This window comes from Haliotis rufescens, unplaced genomic scaffold (genome assembly GCF_023055435.1).
Source record: "Haliotis rufescens isolate VD_foot unplaced genomic scaffold, xgHalRufe1.0.p SCAF_4, whole genome shotgun sequence".
NCBI classification, from domain to species: Eukaryota; Metazoa; Mollusca; class Gastropoda; order Lepetellida; family Haliotidae; genus Haliotis; species Haliotis rufescens.
The window spans coordinates 30,852,754-30,872,309 of record NW_025964112.1 but is presented as its reverse complement, the minus strand read 5'-3'; the positions used below and the strand labels follow the sequence as shown (position 1 = coordinate 30,872,309).

General features: G+C 41.8%; 1 protein-coding gene across 4 annotated transcripts in view; it reads right to left on the bottom strand.

Annotated features, from left to right (window-relative positions):
• Positions 1–5,458: 5,458 nt before the first annotated feature.
• Positions 5,459–19,556, bottom strand: part of LOC124149544 (protein Wnt-10a-like) — a 216,016-nt gene continuing 201,918 nt past the window's right edge. For 3 of the 4 annotated variants that reach the window (XM_048381778.1, XM_046521221.2, XM_046521222.2), the window contains exons 3-6: positions 12,380–12,642; positions 10,675–10,937; positions 6,690–6,836; positions 5,459–6,245 (exon numbers count right to left, since the gene is read on the bottom strand). In XM_048381778.1, coding sequence (XP_048237735.1) covers positions 5,928–6,245; positions 6,690–6,836; positions 10,675–10,937; positions 12,380–12,642 — 991 coding nt within the window. In that variant the 3' untranslated portion in view covers positions 5,459–5,927. The remainder of the gene's footprint in view (positions 6,246–6,689; positions 6,837–10,674; positions 10,938–12,379; positions 12,643–19,556) is intronic. The other variant, XM_046521223.2, reaches the window with a different exon arrangement.

The following is a 19,556-nucleotide window of genomic DNA, read 5'->3' as shown; positions in this document are numbered from 1 at the left end:
ATGTGTGCCCTTAACCGGTTGCGTACGTTGTGCCACTAATTGGCCTAAACCCAGGAATTGTCTGAGCTGTTAATGTGGCAGTTAGGTTATCGATTACGTAGATGCATCAACCGAATATTGTTGTCTTATTGGCGTGACGTCACACGGGGACGAACGGCAGTGGCGAGTAAACGAATGCTGCCCTGCTGTCGATAACGTTTCCATGATATTGTGTTTTTGATTGGCAACTTTTTGCGGCATTTGCAGCATACACATGGCGAGTAGACCTTGATTTTCAGCAAGCTGTGGGATTGTGTGCTTTTCACACTAAAAACCAAGTGTGTAACCAAGTGTGTAACCAAGTGTGTACATGTGAGTATCATGCTCTGAACAAACACGCACACATCCAAATTGTGCGCTGTGTGTGAGTTTGCTGCAAATTGTGATTAAAGACCTAAAGTCCTGGAAATGTATTCATGAATACATATTGAAAGATATATTGAACAACAAAAGTTCCTGTGACATTGAATAAGATTTAATGCAAAGTTATGTCTTTTACCAAATCTGAAACAATTTCCGTTTGCAACAGATAAAAGACTCATGTAAGTGTTCAAATGGTTTAATTTGCCATACTGACTTCAGAAAATGCGGGATTTCATAAAAAAAAACCACATGAAAATGCCAAAATGTCAATTTACAAATCAATAGTGTGTGTGTCCACCTCTGGTAGCGATGCAAGCAACACATCTTCGTCTCATGGAATGGACCAGGTGTTGCACAAGGTCCTGTGTGATATCTGTTCATATCTGCTGGAGCATGTTTCGAAGCATACGCCGATCTATCTCATCCCACATGTGCTCGATTGGTGAGAGATCAGGGGAGCGAGCTGGCCAGGGGATGACATTCACGTTGTTTTGTTGAAGAGAATCCTGAACAAGTCAAGCAATATGAGGCCGGGCGTTGTCATGTTGAAAGGTAAAGCCTGGGCCATGACTAAGCAAAAACGGAAGGACAACAGGGCTGATGATCTCGTCTCGGTAGCGCTGTCCATTGAGATTTCCCTCTACCACTATCAAACGGGTCCTCTCTCTTGCTGTAATCCCACCCCATACCATAACGCTGCCGCCCCTGAACCAATCTTCTTCCATGACACAATGATTGACGTAACGTACACCTCGACGTCGGTACACTCGAATCCGTCCATCGCTGTGGCTGAGGTGAAAACGAGACTCGACAGTGAATAGAACTTGTCCCCACTGCATGGCCGTCCAGCGTAGACGCTGTCTGCACCACTGTAGAAGTGCTTGACGGAGGTTTCCTGTCAAAATGTGACGTCTGGCGGGTCTTCTGGCGACAATCCCTGCACATCTGAGGCGACAACGTATGGATTGTGAAGATATTCGTCGAAGGCCAGGGATGCTTCTTGCAGTCACTGCTGCTGGCTGGAATCGATTTCGTAGGTGTGTTGTTCAAATCCAGTTGTCTTGTCGATTATTGGTTACGCGTGGCCTGCCACTCCGAGGATGGTCTTTGACTGCATTCGTCTGTTGCCAACGTTGCCATAAAGACCAAATGGTGTTTCTGTTGACCTTAACTTGTCTTGCAACATCACGTTGACTCGATCCTGCTTCCCGCAGACCGCAGACACTCAATTTGGGACAGGCATGGCATTGCGTAATGTTGAATAATAGCGTAATTTTGTTGTTTTTCTGAGTGGTTGTTGTCAACATGATGCTAAACAATGCATATGGCATCCCGTTAACGCACATGTTTTCATACCCATTCTTTGGTAGTGAAATGTATGGGGCATGCATAAAAGTCAACTTTTGCATGGAATGCATGCTTTTCTGTAGCAGTTGCGTTTTTGTGACTTGATTCCATACATGTACTACAATATTGAAAACCAATCTTTACTTGTTTGAAAAAAAAATATTGTAAAATATTGGTGTCACGGGAACTTTTGTTGTTGAGTATATATTCATTTTCAGAAAAATGTATTTTTAAGAACTTTATATGTTGCACACTACACCGTTTCGTTAGTATATATATATATATATGACGCCATTGCTGACATTGATTTTGTCACATTTCCCAGGTTCACTCAATATAATCTTTGGTCACGACTGGGCTTTTCGCTCACACTCAAGATTTGATATTTTATACCGCCATCCCGCTGGTCCTACAGCGTCGTGACCTTCAACTTGCGCTTACAACACGATAATGTATAACAACGAAGCAAAGTAATTAATCCATGAACCGCCTACGTGGTCTAAATAATAGAGCGTCTTCCCGTAGAACAGATGGTCGGTTGTTCGATCCACTCGCCGCGTCATACCAAATGTCATTTAAAGATGGTACTGTTACCCTGCCTGGCGCTCAGCATTAAAGGGGCACTGATCTAAAGCAATTCTCCGGGACTGGTGGTTGCATTTGTTATTGTTTTTCTTCCGTGAGTACCCGGATGATATAGCAGAAACCTAGACTAGTTCGCGACCTGTGCTGCGCAATTCGTAAGCGGATTTGTCACTTTCATTGATAGTTTTAGGGCGTATGGTCACATTGATCAACAAAATCAAATACAGTTTTGGAAATAATAAGGAAATGTAGGTATCTTTATGGGTAGCATCGGTAATGGTGACGAAGTTTTGATATGTCACTTGCTTGGAATTGTGCGATTTTCGTTTACACTATTTTGACTTGCAACACAAATTAACAAAAAGGTAAATATTTCTCCTGAGCATTGCTTATTTTATCGTGTTTATATTTTTACAGTCAAAATGTGCAAAATTTTCACTTAGGAAATTTATTAAACGCCTGAATATTCAGTTATTTTACAAATTGACTGAAAACTTTGTCCATCTGTATTATTATGACAACGAATTCCAAACATTTTTATGTTGAATATAATCAACAAGAGACTGAAAATGTTACGATGAAAAGTACATATCTCTATATTGTTTGGCTTCTAATCCTACATAATAATCTGTTGTGATGTTTTTAGGCCCTTTTGATCGTCTTAATCAATTTTAGTCAATCTGTCCAAGAAATGGGCATATTTATCAGTCAAAATGACTGAAATATTTACACATTTTATAAATTGTATGAGAGAATCACATTTTACAAATTGATTGTAATATATACACACTTACAAAGGAAAAGACTTGTGAAAACAACGTCTATCGCTCATCGAAGAATTTCCCAACCAAGACGTAGAGGAACAAGAATGAATCTGTGCAATGCTACAGCAAATGAAGGAAAACAAAATGCAAATATCATAATTACAACCTACCAAATTTATGTGTATAATTTGAGGCAACTTCCTTGTTCGACGAATGTATCCGTGAATATCCACACAAAGGAATAATACCCCACACGTCTGCAGCTGTACAAAGAAACTTATTCGATGTCACGTGTCTCTGTGACAATAAAATATTTTAAAATATATACATTATTTTATACGGGGTATTATAACCCGTGTTCGTTTCTCAACTGATCACTTGGATTGTTTCAAGTGTTTCACATTCCAAAGGTCGACTGTGAAAATCCACGTGACAACTATTTTCATAACGTCCTCCGTTCCTAAAGAAATCCGTTGAGTTAGATAACAATGAGCAGTCAATCAACGTATTATCGGTTAACCCTTTGAACAAAGTATGTTGTTTTTACATCGGCACTTCACGCCATGATATGAGTGTATTCCCTTTGTTTTAGTAAACCTAGACATGTAAACACTCACTTTTGACATATCCACTGCAAGATAACAGTGATTAATCAGTCAACATATTTTCTCTTAATCCTTTGATGACTAGGAACGATCCGTTGATTTACAAAAAAGTAAATCAACTGATCATTCATCTCTTGCTGGGCTGCCACGTGTATATTACATAACACACATTTCACCTCACTTCAAACCTGGATTTAGATTGAATAATTACACTAGACACAATAAATGCCAAATGGCTACCACTAATTATACCTGTAATAAATTCGTTAACTGAGCATCAAGTGAATGACGACAAATACACAAGTGCAGGGTTATACCAGAAAACGTGGATGACAACAAGGGAGTAGTAATCGTATTATCGACGCAATCCGAAATCCGAAATCCGAAAATGCTGTCACTGCATGGATATTTTTTGATTATTATTAAACTTTAACAATCAGGGGTATTTCCAAATTACGACACCCGATGAGCTCCGCCGTTCTTTTTGTCTGTTTGTTTAGGCTGAAGAAATTAATTAACATGCGCCCTTTGTCGAAATCTGTATAGATCCCGGTTAAACAATCAGTGTTCAAAAATGAGTAAAACAAATATTGCCTCCAAGTTTATTTAGCTGTCCTTGCAGACGGTAGCCCAGTCTCTTGTCGCGCTCAGTTGCGTTGCGTATCATTCGGGTACTCACGGGGAAAAAACAATAACAAAGGCAACAACCAGTCCCGGGGAATTGCTTTAGATCAGTGCCCCTTTAAGTGGGATAAAACGGACTGGCGGAATCGAGAGTCCGTGTAATGTGTCTGATGGGGATACCAATGTGAAACTGCGGCATGGTGCCCTGGACTGGTACCGGCTTTAGTCTGGGCTAGTACAAACCGCCACATACACACACGTGCAAGGACGTCGCTGTATGGGTGAATAAATAGGTGTTATATCACATATAACATTAGATTCATGCGCCTACCAAAGGTGAGCTGTTGATAACCCTGGGCATTCCGGGTTAGAATATAGACCTCTCGACTAAACTGATCAGGGGTAGGTGACTTGGTTGATGGTCCAGATTGGATTATATACAGATTTAACCCCCCCCCCCCCCCCACACACACACAAAAAAAAAAAGCACACATTTTCTCAATCACGGTGACAGCCGCCCTTTTGAGATATTTGATATGACGATCACCTCAGTTTCTAAAATGTGCTTCATTAAAATATCCACAGTTCAGTGCTTATACAGCTTACATATTTCCAGGTGAGCCTGCCCATCGCATCTGACCTCCCCAAACCAAATGACATTGTGTCATGTTCATTGTGATAATCCTCACTTGGCTAGATACTTCTATTGTGTGACTCCCTGTTGTCAGCGAATCAGGTTATTCTTGCTGAAGCTTTTAGGTTTGAAAATGCTTAGCGATAGACTGAACATTATTTAGATGGACTCATGAAACGTTGGCACAACGTTGATAGTTCAATGTCCATTTCCATTTCAGATACATTACATCACAACCAACATTTTCGTCTTTTTGTAACAACAACGGATTGGTACCGAAGTTGACTAAGCTGATTTGCGAAACGCGGCTTGAATAATATGCGTTGTATTTGTAATTTGAAACAGCATGGTACCAATGTCCCAATTCCGATTTTTGACAGCTATTCAATCGACCTTACAACGACTGTGGAAGAACCCTTCTGTTGTCTTCTGTTGTCACTTGGGAGTGGAGACAAGTTGGCTGACCGTAACTGTTATGACCAGCTTGTGCGAGTTCATAATGTTTAGGAATTTATTTGACATTTTGCAATATTGCCACTTTTGATATGGGTAACTCGGGAGCGATGACAGGTGTCTCCAAGTCCCTTCAAAGATTCAGGCACCACTATACACTTATCTGTTACAATGCTACATGAACACTCCACTTACAGGACACCTCATATAGATAGAAACTTATGTACATTAAAAAAGTTACAAGGCTGGTGATCTTCAACAATACCAAAACCTTCAATTATGCATGTTACATTCCATTTGAAGACGACAGAACTATCATGTCTTGTCTTGTCACCTGAAGTTATCTCTGTACCTTTCCCTGCTGCAGTCAGCACTGTCACTTTGTCGCTTCATCTACTTCGACATCAGGCACATAGTGATAACGCGTCAGATTCTGTGTTCACAGCGTCGACATCCTTGGCTCCATGTGAACGTCCTTTAGTGATTACCACAGTGTGTGGCTTCTGTCCGAGGTCACTTGCACACTGTCACCCACTCATTGTAAGTACATGTCTGGCACTCGACATAACAACACCAGTAGAATTTGCAGTTACACCTCTCAGATCGGCGGACTTTGAGGATGTTATAGCCTCGGCCACAGCACAATGTTCCACAGTTGTCTACACCGTCACTAGACTTGTTACACAAGCGACCGGTCGTGCCGGGGGAATCAAGACGGTTGTTAGGCTCACAGAAGCTTGGCGACCTTTGATAGTACAGTAGATCTGACTGGCGCGGGCGACGACCATTCTGCTTTATTAACCGCCCACTGGCGGCATTTCCGATGTGAATCTAAAAAATGTAAGCTATGATTAAATATGATGCAGTCATGCTAATCATTTCAATTATTGTTTGATAATGCGGTAACTGTTCTACACCTTTCTAAAACGTTCAACGACATACTGTAATGTCGTTGCAACATCTGTGCATTTGCGCACGAGATTCGACTGCTATAAAAATCATCACGGGTCAACTCCCGGCTATATTGGAGTTTACAAATATACAGATTTCAAGTACCAGATAAACTGCCTGTTACTCGAAATGATCGTGGCCCGTCAGATATTGTACCTCCTATAGATGCTTATACATGCTTAGAGTGAATATGGGTCTGACGGCCAGAACACGTTTATAATGTCTTGTTTGTGAGTGTCATCTTTGTCACTCATACTTCATATCAATATACAGTCCTCTGCCACATTGCGTATACACATGCGTAGGACATAAATGCGCCTGTACCTGTACCTTGGTGGCGGCCTGGAACTTCCGTTTCAGTAGATCCCCCACTTCCCTGAAGTTAGGCGCGGCTTTCCAGCACGTCTTCAGCTCACAGCTGCCGGACATTCCGTGACACTTGCACTGCTTCTGGACGTTATGGATGACAGCCTGAAGAACACACTAGCTTATTACATACGTTACGTGTAAACGCCCGAGGAACACACTAGCTTATTACATACGTTACGGATGACAGCCTGAAGAACACACTAGCTTATTAAATACGTTACGGATGACAGCCCGAAGAACACACTAGCTTATTACATACGTTACGGATGACAGCCTGAAGAACACACTAGCTTATTACATACGTAACGGATGACAGCCTAAAGAACACACTAGCTTATTACATACGTTACGGATGACAGCCTGAAGAACACACCAGCTCTTTACATACGTTACGGATGACAGCCTAAAGAACACACTAGCTTATTACATTCCGTGACACTTGCACTGCTTCTGAACGTTATGGATGACAGTTTGAATAACACATTAGCTTATTACATACGTTACGTGTAAACGCTTGAAGAACACACTAGCTTATTACATACGTTACGGATGACAGCCTGAAGAACACACTAGCTTATTACATACGTTACGGATGACAGCCTGAAGAACACACTAGCTTATTACATACGTTACGGTGAACGCCTGAAGGACACACAAGCTTATTACATACGTTACGGTGAACGCCTGAAGAACACACTAGCTTATTACATACGTTACGGTGAACGCCTGAAGGACACACAAGCTCTTCACATACGTTACGGTGAACGCCTGAAGAACACACTAGCTTATTACATACGTTACGGATGACAGCCTGAAGAACACACAAGCTTATTACATAGGTTACGGATGACAGCCTAAAGAACACACTAGCTTATTACATACGTTACGGGTGACAGCCTGAAGAACACACTAGCTTATTACATACGTTACGGATGACAGCCTGAAGAACACACTAGCTTATTACATACGTTACGATGAACGTCTGAAGAACACACTAGCTTATTACATACGTTACGGTGAACGCCTGAAGAACACACTAGCTTATTACATATGTTACGGATGACAGCCTGAAGAACACACTAGCTTATTACATACGTTACGTGTAAACGCCCGAGGAACACACTAGCTTATTACATACGTTACGGATGACAGCCTGAAGAACACACTAGCTTATTAAATACGTTACGGATGACAGCCCGAAGAACACACTAGCTTATTACATACGTTACGGATGACAGCCTGAAGAACACACTAGCTTATTACATACGTAACGGATGACAGCCTAAAGAACACACTAGCTTATTACATACGTTACGGATGACAGCCTGAAGAACACACCAGCTCTTTACATACGTTACGGATGACAGCCTAAAGAACACACTAGCTTATTACATTCCGTGACACTTGCACTGCTTCTGAACGTTATGGATGACAGTTTGAATAACACATTAGCTTATTACATACGTTACGTGTAAACGCTTGAAGAACACACTAGCTTATTACATACGTTACGGATGACAGCCTGAAGAACACACTAGCTTATTACATACGTTACGGATGACAGCCTGAAGAACACACTAGCTTATTACATACGTTACGGTGAACGCCTGAAGGACACACAAGCTTATTACATACGTTACGGTGAACGCCTGAAGAACACACTAGCTTATTACATACGTTACGGTGAACGCCTGAAGGACACACAAGCTCTTCACATACGTTACGGTGAACGCCTGAAGAACACACTAGCTTATTACATACGTTACGGATGACAGCCTGAAGAACACACAAGCTTATTACATAGGTTACGGATGACAGCCTAAAGAACACACTAGCTTATTACATACGTTACGGGTGACAGCCTGAAGAACACACTAGCTTATTACATACGTTACGGATGACAGCCTGAAGAACACACTAGCTTATTACATACGTTACGGATGACAGCCTTAAGAACACACAAGCTTATTACATACGTTACGGATGACAGCCTAAAGAACACACTAGCTTATTACATACGTTACGGTGAACGCCTGAAGAACACACAAGCTTATTACATACGTTACGTGTAAACGCCTGAAGAACACACCAGCTCTTTACATACGTTACGGATGACAGCCTAAAGAACACACTAGCTTATTACATACGTTACGGTGAACGCCTGAAGAACACACAAGCTTATTACATACGTTACGGATGACAGCCTGAAGAACACACTAGCTTATTGCATACGTTACGGATGACAGCCTGAAGAACACACAAGCTTATTACATACGTTACGGATGACAGCCTAAAGAACACACTAGCTTATTACATACGTTACGGTGAACGCCTGAAGAACACACCAGCTCTTCACATACGTTACGGTGAACGCCTGAAGAACACACTAGCTTATTACATACGTTACGGATGACAGCCTGAAGAACACACTAGCTTATTACATACGTTACGGGTGACAGCCTGAAGAACACACTAGCTTATTACATACGTTACGGATGACAGCCTGAAGAACACACTAGCTTATAACATACGTTACGGTGAACGCCTGAAAAACACACCAGCTCTTTACATACGTTACGAAGAACGCCTGAAGAAGACACCAGCTTATTACATACGTTACGGTGAACGCCTGAAGAACACACCAGCTCTTTACATACGTTACGGATGACAGCCTAAAGAACACACTAGCTTATTACATACGTTACGGTGAACGCCTGAAGAACACACCAGCTCTTTACATACGTTACGGTGAACGCCTGAAGAACACACTAGCTTATTACATACGTTACGGATGACAGCCTGAAGAACACACTAGCTTATTACATACGTTACGGATGACAGCCTGAAGAACACACAAGCTTATTACATACGTTACGGATGACAGCCTAAAGAACACACTAGCTTATTACATACGTTACGGTGAACGCCTGAAGAACACACTAGCTTATTACATACGTTACGGTGAACGCCTGAAGAACACACCAGCTCTTTACATACGTTACGGTGAACGCCTGAAGAACACACTAGCTTATTACATACGTTACGGATGACAGCTTGAAGAACACACAAGCTTATTACATACGTTACGGATGACAGCCTAAAGAACACACTAGCTTATTACATACGTTATGGTGAACGCCTGAAGAACACACTAGCTTATTACATACGTTACGGATGACAGCCTGAAGAACACACAAGCTTATTACATACGTTACGGATGACAGCCTGAAGAACACACAAGCTTATTACATACGTTACGGTGAACGCCTGAAGAACACACTAGCTTATTACATACGTTACGGTGAACGCCTGAAGAACACACCAGCTGTTAACATACGTTACGGTGAACGCCTGAAGAACACACCAGCTCTTTACATACGTTACGGATGACAGCCTAAAGAACACACTAGCTTATTACATAAGTTACGGTGAACGCCTGAAGAACACACAAGCTTATTACATAGGTTACGGATGACAGCCTAAAGAACACACTAGCTTATTACATACGTTACGATGAACGCCTGAAGAACACACCATTTCTTTACATACGTTACGGATGACAGCCTAAAGAACACACTAGCTTATTACATACGTTACGGTGAACGCCTGAAGAACACACCAGCTCTTTACATACGTTACGGGTGAACGCCCGAAGAACACACTAGCTTATTACATATACGTTACGGGTGACAGCCTATAGGACTCACCAGCGCTTTACATACGTTATAGGCGAACGCCTGAAGAACACACTAGATCATCTGACACGTAACTTATTGTTACAACCCTCAGGACATGGGTGACATTCTGCAGAACACACTGCAGTAGAACATGTGTCGTTACTATTGTTTACACTTACTTAAGCTTTAGGCTATAGCTCTATCAGTCTTCTGATAGGTCTATATCATGATATTGTTTGATGAACTAGTAGGGAGTTTCTTACCAATCTTCCAGCGCGGTTGTTGTGGAGGTTTATACGGGAGTGAATGTCCCGAGCCATCTCTTTGGAATCCATGAATCGTTTAGCGTACTGCTCTCCGAAGTCAACATTGTGGCTGCATCCTCCCCACTCGAAGTCTCTGTTAACCCCGTACACGCTCATGTCGCAGCCGCACGACTTCAGCTTGCCCAGACTACAGGCCTTCGACACTTGATGTGTGACGCCTGCCGCAGATATAGCATATGCGAACGCTGTCTCCTTGAAACCTGAAAATATACACATGTGCGTGTTGCACTGGGCAAACTGCTGGACTGAGACAATCATTTAACGAAAGGACTGCTGAATAGTCTAATATGTTTTGCCCGTGTTAACCTTGCACGTGTCAAACGCCTTAAAGAACTAATGATTCTCAATTTATTTGTATTTCAGTTCATCACAATTACTTTTATTTATAGATCCATACAGGCTAGTAACCAAGATATTCTGGGATGTTTTTTCCAAATTTTTGGCCGCAAAAAGTTAAATTAAAACATTCACTACATCTAAAAGGAAGCAGATTCGAAATATTCAGTCTTTGACTTGAGTAAATTAAACACGCACTAGAAACATATGTCAACACGCTCCACGCCACCCACTGCCGCCGCCACCACTGCTGCACCTCCTAAAGGACTTTCAAAGAAAATGTGTTTATAATGAAAACACAGGAGAGAACCAGCCACAAACACACGGGACTCGTTACTTCAGCACAAGCCGCAAAAAATCTCAGCAATTCTGGATCTGGTGTGATTGCGGGGCCTTTATCCAAAGTAATCCCATTTCCGACATACAGAGAAGAGACTGTTCTCTGGTTGGGGTCGGTTTGTTAGTGGCACACACACCCAGCAAAGTCTTCAAGATGTTCCTTAACTTGATACAACAACCTGCACCAGTAATTAGCCCAGATCGCCACAGGAAAGAAGTATTTCCAGAGCAATCGAGAACAGATGATAGGGGAACGATAAGGTCATTCCGCTTCTTGTTTCCTTTTCGCAATTTAGGAGTAACTGATACATCATCATAGAAATCAACTGTTATCCTGCCCTGCTCATGAGGTATCTAACACATCAGTATAAAAACAAGCAAGTCAGTACATCTCCCTCACTCCAACCTTTGCTGAGCTCTCGAGACTCGCCACCTTGTCATCCTCACAGTTAAGTGTGAGGTATGTTTGGCTTGCTCTGGGCTGCCAGTGTACTTCCCTCTGGGATGTTTTCATGATACATGTGTTGAAACATTTGGAGATGTTTAATATTCACACAACCTCGTACAGCCTGAGGCTGTGTGAGATTAAAGGAGTCAAATTATTGTAGAGCACATCATTAGATGTGTTGGAACTACATCAAATACCAACAAGTAAGTTACGTACACACAAAGCACTCATCCCTAATTACTACAACCGTGACATCACCCCAGCTCGGCCGTGTTGAGGACCTGGTCTGGCAAGGTTGGGTGCCGACCACAACATCTCCAGCTAACTGCCCCCAGGTTCCCTACCCTCTATGTAGCCCTTGTTTCAGCTGCCTTGCCTAGCACGTATAACTGTAACACCCGACATTTTCACATGACCTTCTGTAAACGGATTTAACATGACATGCATACTATGGACATGTTTCTATAGATACGGGTGCAGATGAACATAAACTAATCCAGGGATGCTAGATGTAATTACCTCTTTTCAAAAGGGGGCTGGCATGAGGGTTTTTATTTTTCCTCTCGAGGCTGGAGCAGTTCCAGCGATGACTACGCAGCTGGTGCTGACACTCGTGTATCCCGATCTGCACCCCCTGTATAGCGGACGCTGTAACATCCGGGTACTTACGACACAAATCGTATTGAGTTTGGGACAGCTCGGGGTATGTCTTGCACACGGTGTTTGGGTCCAAGTGTGGCTCTTTCTTGATGTTCAGGCGCAAGATGTCATTCTTCAGGCATCTGAATCATGCATCATTGAAATTTGAACTACAAGTGAATTGATGTATATGACATGAATATTATTGCCGTTTGTATTAGAAAAATAGAAATAAAATACGTATTACTGTATTTTCAGAATATGTCATATATTCACACAGCGAAAACCCACCTCACCACCGTGTATCAAAAGTACGCATTCCTGGCCTACATCTCAATGGAGACCGTCATTCATCATTTCCAAGAGTCGACGTCAACATGCTGTAATAAGCATAGTTTTGTACTGCCTGTGCCAGATCACTAACTGCTACATTAGAAAGGCACCCTACAACATTGGAATCTGACAATCGTGGGTATTTCTATTATTTCTGAATCAAATCTTTTTAACAACATTGGCTAATACCTAGGGAATGTGCTCAAAATTGTAGCATTCCGGTTGAGGAACACGGAACTAACGTGTCATGAGCTTGAAGAAGGTTCCTTGGTGTAATCTACGGATCATTTTTCAAAACATGATGGAGGAATGAAGACCGACAGTTTTTATTCATTAACAGATTTTACTGTCAAGAATTGTGTGCTGAATGAGTATAGTAAGAAGGTAGATCTATGTTACGCTCGTAGTTTATAGATATAAATGAACAAAATACCAAAGCAAATATTCCAATTTGACCTGATGTTTCGGAAGGTGTGCACGGAAAATGTTTATTCATATAATGGCTAGTGTTATCGATACAATAAACCAATCCGATAAACTTGGCATCACGATCCGATAAGGAACATTTGCGTATGTTCCGGTCCGATGCCATTGGCTCCAAAAGCCTATGCATACAATTCCCGAAAAGTTTGTATAGATTTTTACAGCTGTGTGATCGCTCATGTAACATGGCTGCACATCATTTAGGGCGGTTCATTCATGTGATTGTATTCCTCCGCGATTTCAAAAGTTAAATTAATGTATGAAAATACTAGTATGTCTTAAACTTATAAGATATGATGAAGAGAATATCACTCTGGTGTGTTTCCGTATAGTAAATTTGTCTGCCGCTGGTGACATATGATGAAGAGAATATCACTCTGGTGTGTTTCCGTATAGTAAATTTGTCTGCCGCTGGTGACATATGATGAAGAGAATATCACTCTGGTGTGTTTCCGTATAGTAAATTTGTCTGCTGCTGATGACATTATATGATGAAGAGAATATTTCTCTAGTGTGTTTCCGTGTAGTAAATTGTCTGCTGCTGGTGACATTATATGATGAAGAGAATATTTCTCTAATGTGTTTCCGTATAGTAAATTTGTCTGCTGCTGCTGACATTATATGATGAAGAGAATATCACTCTAGTGTTTTTCCGTGTAGTAAATTGTCTGCTGCTGGTGACATAATATTATGAAGAGAATATTCCTCTCGTGTTTGCCTTAGATATAATTTAATTGGGCCACCCGTGCCCACATTGTGTAAGCTGTTTGTATTGTATGGCGGTCTTTCTGTAGCTATCAGTAATTCATAACAGTTCAAGAGGAAGTGCATGTCCATTTAGTATTACCTCAATTACCTCTCTGTAATAAAACGGTGGATGTTCCATTAGATAAGAAATATCTTGTTAACCTAAACAAATATAGTTGTATTTGTTAAATTGTTAAATGTCTCGAAGCCAAAACTCTCGTTCTAGTTGTCGATTACTTTTATTAATTTCCGTTTGCTATCCTATTTTAATCCGACCACACTCCTTGACTATGTATGCATTCGATAAGACGTCTTAGAAATGGCGCCATGCAGTCATCTTAACTGTAAGCTTCAATTATCAAAAATGTTACATGAAAGGGTATCTACCGCACGTTCAAGCAAGTCGAAGCAGAGAACTGAGAAATCCGCTCACTTATTACTTGAAGAAGAACGATTATTCAAGAACCACACACTATCAGGTCTAATTGGCTTGATCTGATGATGTGGTGTTCCTAGCAGTGTAATGCCATAATCAAAGGCGAACTAGCACATCAGGCCATCGCATAGGTACAAGACAGAAACATCAAAAAGTAAAACAAGGAGGTTAATTGTCTGAATGATTGTCCGACAGAATGTGTAATTAGCCACCATAATGTAAGCATCTCCGCCAAATAGTCTGTTCATGATGTGCACTATGACTTGTCGCAGTCCAATGCGTCAAGCATACATAATCTGTTGTAAACATTCACAAAGTCAACAACAAGAGCATCTGTGATATGTGATACTCGAAATTACTTAAACGTTTTACATTAACACTTGGTCAGAGATATGGTATACACAGGTAGTAGTTCACATTACTTCTGGTAACTAACACCTGGTCAGAAATACGGTATACACAGGTAGTAGTTCACATTACTTCTGGTAACTAACACCTGGTCAGAGATACGGTATACACAGGTAGTAGTTCACATTACTTCTTGTACCTAACACTTGGTCAGAGATACGGTATACACAGGTAGTAGTTCACATTACTTCTGGTAACTAACACCTGGTCAGAAATACGGTATACACAGGTAGTAGTTCACATTACTTCTTGTACCTAACACTTGGTCAGAGATACGGTATACACAGGTAGTAGTTCACATTACTTCTGGTAACTAACACCTGGTCAGAGATACGGTATACACAGGTAGTAGTTCACATTACTTCTTGTACCTAACACTTGGTCAGAGATACGGTATACACAGGTAGTAGTTCACATTACTTCTGGTAACTAACACCTGGTCAGAGATACGGTATACACAGGTAGTAGTTCACATTACTTCTGGTAACTAACACCTGGTCAGAAATACGGTATACACAGGTAGTAGTTCACATTACTTCTTGTACCTAACACTTGGTCAGAGATACGGTATACACAGGTAGTAGTTCACATTACTTCTGGTAACTAACACCTGGTCAGAGATACGGTATACACAGGTAGTAGTTCACATTACTTCTGGTAACTAACACCTGGTCAGAAATACGGTATACACAGGTAGTAGTTCACATTACTTCTTGTACCTAACACTTGGTCAGAGATACGGTATACACAGGTAGTAGTTCACATTACTTCTGGTAACTAACACTTGGTCAGAGATACGGTATACACTGGCAGTAGTTCACTTTACTTCTGGTAACTAACACCTGGTCAGAGATACGATATACACTGGCAGTAGTTCACATTACTTTAAGTAACTAACACCTGGTCAGAGATACGGTTTACACGAGCTGGAGTTCACATTACTTCTGGTAACTAACAGCGGGTCAGAGATACGGTACACACGAGCAGGAGGTCACATTTCTCATAAACAAACACCAGGACAGAGATACGGTATATACTATCAGGATTTCAAATTATTTCTAATAAGTAAAACCTGACAGAGAAATACTGACACATACTCCCAGATATGCATCGACAATACACCCCAGTGTCTGTTGTACACTGAGACATACTCCAAGATATGGATCGACAGTACACTCTAGTGTCTGTTGTACACTGACACATACTTCCAGATATGCATCGACAATACACACCAGTGTCTGTTGTACACTGACACATACTCCCAGATATGCACCGACAATACACTCCAGTGTCTGTTGTACACAGGCACATAATCCAAGATATGCATCGACAATACACCAAAGTGTCTGTTGTACACTGACAAATACTCCCAGATATGCACCGACAATACACCCCAGTGTTTGTTGTACACTGACACATAATCCCAGATATGCACTGACAATACACACCAGTGTCTGTTGTACACTGACACATACTCCCAGATATGCACCGACAATACACCCCAGTGTCTGTTGTACACAGGCACATACTCCCAGATATGCACCGAAAATACACACCAGTGTCTGTTGTACACTGACAAATACTTCCAGATATGAATCTACAAAACACCCCAGTGTCTGTTGTACACTGACACATACTCCAAGATATGCACCGACAATACATCCCAGTGTCTGTTGTACACAGGCACATACTCCCAGATATGCATCGACAATACACCCCAGTGTCTGTTGTACACAGGCACATACTCCAAGATATGCATCGACAATACACCAAAGTGTCTGTTGTACACTGACACATACTCCCAGATATGCACCGAAAATACACCCCAGTGTATGTTGTACACTGACACATACTCCCAGAGGTGTATCGAAAATCAACTGCAGTGTCTGATGTACACTGACAAATACTCCCAGATATGCATCGACAATACACCGAAGTGTCTGTTGTACACTGACACATACTCCAAGATAAGCATCGACAAAACACCGAAGTGTCTGCTGTACACTGACACATACTCCCAGATATGCACCGACAATACACACCAGTGTCTGTTGTACACTGACACATACTCCCAGATATGCATCGACAATACACACCAGTGTCTGTTGTGCACTGACACATACTCCAAGATATGCATGAACAATTCACCCTAGTGTCTGTTTTACACTGACAAATACTCCCAGATATGCATCGACAATACACACCAGTGTCTGTTGTACACTGACACATACTCCCAGATATGCATCGACAATACACACCAGTGTCTGTTGTGCACTGACACATACTCCAAGATATGCATGAACAATTCACCCTAGTGTCTGTTTTACACTGACAAATACTCCCAGATATGCATCGACAATACACACCAGTGTCTGTTGTACACTGACACATACTCCCAGATATGCATCGACAATACACCCCAGTGTCTGTTGTGCACTGACACATACTCCTAGATATGCATGAACAATTCACCCTAGTGTCTGTTTTACACTGACAAATACTCCCAGATATGCATGAACAATACACACCAGTGTCTGTTTTACACTGACAAATACTCCCAGATATGCATGAACAATACACACCAGTGTCTGTTTTACACTGACAAATACTCCCAGATTTGCATGAACAATACACACCAGTGTCTGTTTTACACTGACAAATACTCCCAGATATGCATCGACAATACACCCCAGTGTCTGTTGTACACTGACACATACTCCCAGATATGCACCAACAATACACACCAGTGTCTGTTGTACACTGACACATACTTCCAGATATGAATCTACAAAACACCCCAGTGTCTGTTGTACACTGACACATACTCCCAGATATGCACCGACAATACACCCAGGTGTCTGTTGTACACTGACACATACTCCCAGATATGCACCGACAATACACCCAGGTGTCTGTTGTACACTGACACATACTCCGAGATATGCACCGACATTACACACCAGTGTCTGTTGTACACTGACACATACTCCCAGATGTGTATCGAAAATCAACCGCAGTGTCTGTTGTACACTGACAAATACTCCCAGATATGCACCGACAATACACACCAGTGTCTGTTGTACACTGACACATACTCCCAGATATGCACCAACAATACACACCAGTGTCTGTTGTACACTGACACATACTTCCAGATATGAATCTACAAAACACCCCAGTGTCTGTTGTACACTGACACATACTTCCAGATATGAATCTACAAAACACCCCAGTGTCTGTTGTACACTGATACATACTCCCAGATATGCACCGACAATACACCCCAGTGTCTGTTGTACACTGACACATACACCCAGATATGCACCGACAATACACCCCAGTGTCTGTTGTACACTGACACATACACCCAGATATGCATCGACAGTACACCTCAGTGTGTTTTGTATACTGACACATTCTCCCTGATGTGCTCTGTCAATACACCATAGTGTCTTTTGTACACTGACACATTCTCGCAGATATGCATCGACAATGCGCAAAAGTGGCTGTTGTACACTGACACATACTCCCAGATATGCATCGACAATACACACCAGTGTCTGTTGTACACTGACACATACTCCCAGATATTTTATACATGGTGAGAAGACCGTAAAACATATGATACAAAAAACATAATCTAATTGTCTGAGTAATGGTATACATCATTTTTCATCAGAAAAATCCCCACATTCTCAGCAGTCTTACTGTCATCTTATAACCCCCATTGATGATATTTCTGTGTCATAAATTTCTCCACACACCAAAGCACCCTCAGTCAGCCGACACAAATGTTTCCACCCTAACCCACACCACCACCACCACCCTCACAGTTAGTGAGTGGATGTGCGATAGGACGTGCCCTTGCGACGTGGGTGGGCAGTGTTGGATGCAGCTTCAAGCACCTGCATCTACCCCCATTCTCATCTCACTGCCAAGTCCTGCAAATTATTATCTTCTCCAGGATATGGAACGAAGTAGTGAGAAGGGGTGGGGGGATGGGGGTTGCTGTAAGGAAGGGGAGGAAGGGGGAGGGGGAAGGGAGTGGGCGAGAGGGGATTGGGGGGGGGGGGGGGGGGGGCGGATGCTACACTGTCTTGTGAAGACATCTTTAATCTCTTAAAGACTCCATGTAGATGGGCAATGCTATCCTACATAAAACATGTTGGTAAGCGTGTTATATGTGCGCCAGACCGCCGGGGTATCGAGAACGGAATGTATCATCTTCCTGTATTACGAACAGTATATATATAAGTGGTGCTACAAACAAGGACGTCACGTGCACAACTGAGTCAGACAATGAAACCATTGTCAAAGACACACCTCCTTTGAAGAACATGAAGAACTGTACCTAAGACTGACTTAATTCTCCTTTTCATTTACCGAGGATCTTCAAGCCGGGGATCCAAATTCCAGTTGAAACCTCTTCTCTATATCCCGACATAGCTACTGTTAATTTGGATATACTTGTAAAACTTAACGAAGTTAAGTAAGTTCATGGAAATAGGTGCAAGCAACTTTGAAATCCATCATAAAAATTGCTAGATATATATCAGGGATTCTCCCATCGAACTGAATGTTAATGAAACCTATTCACCATGCCATGAAATCTCGGCCTGCAAGTCTTGTAGTGATACAGTTTATATCAGT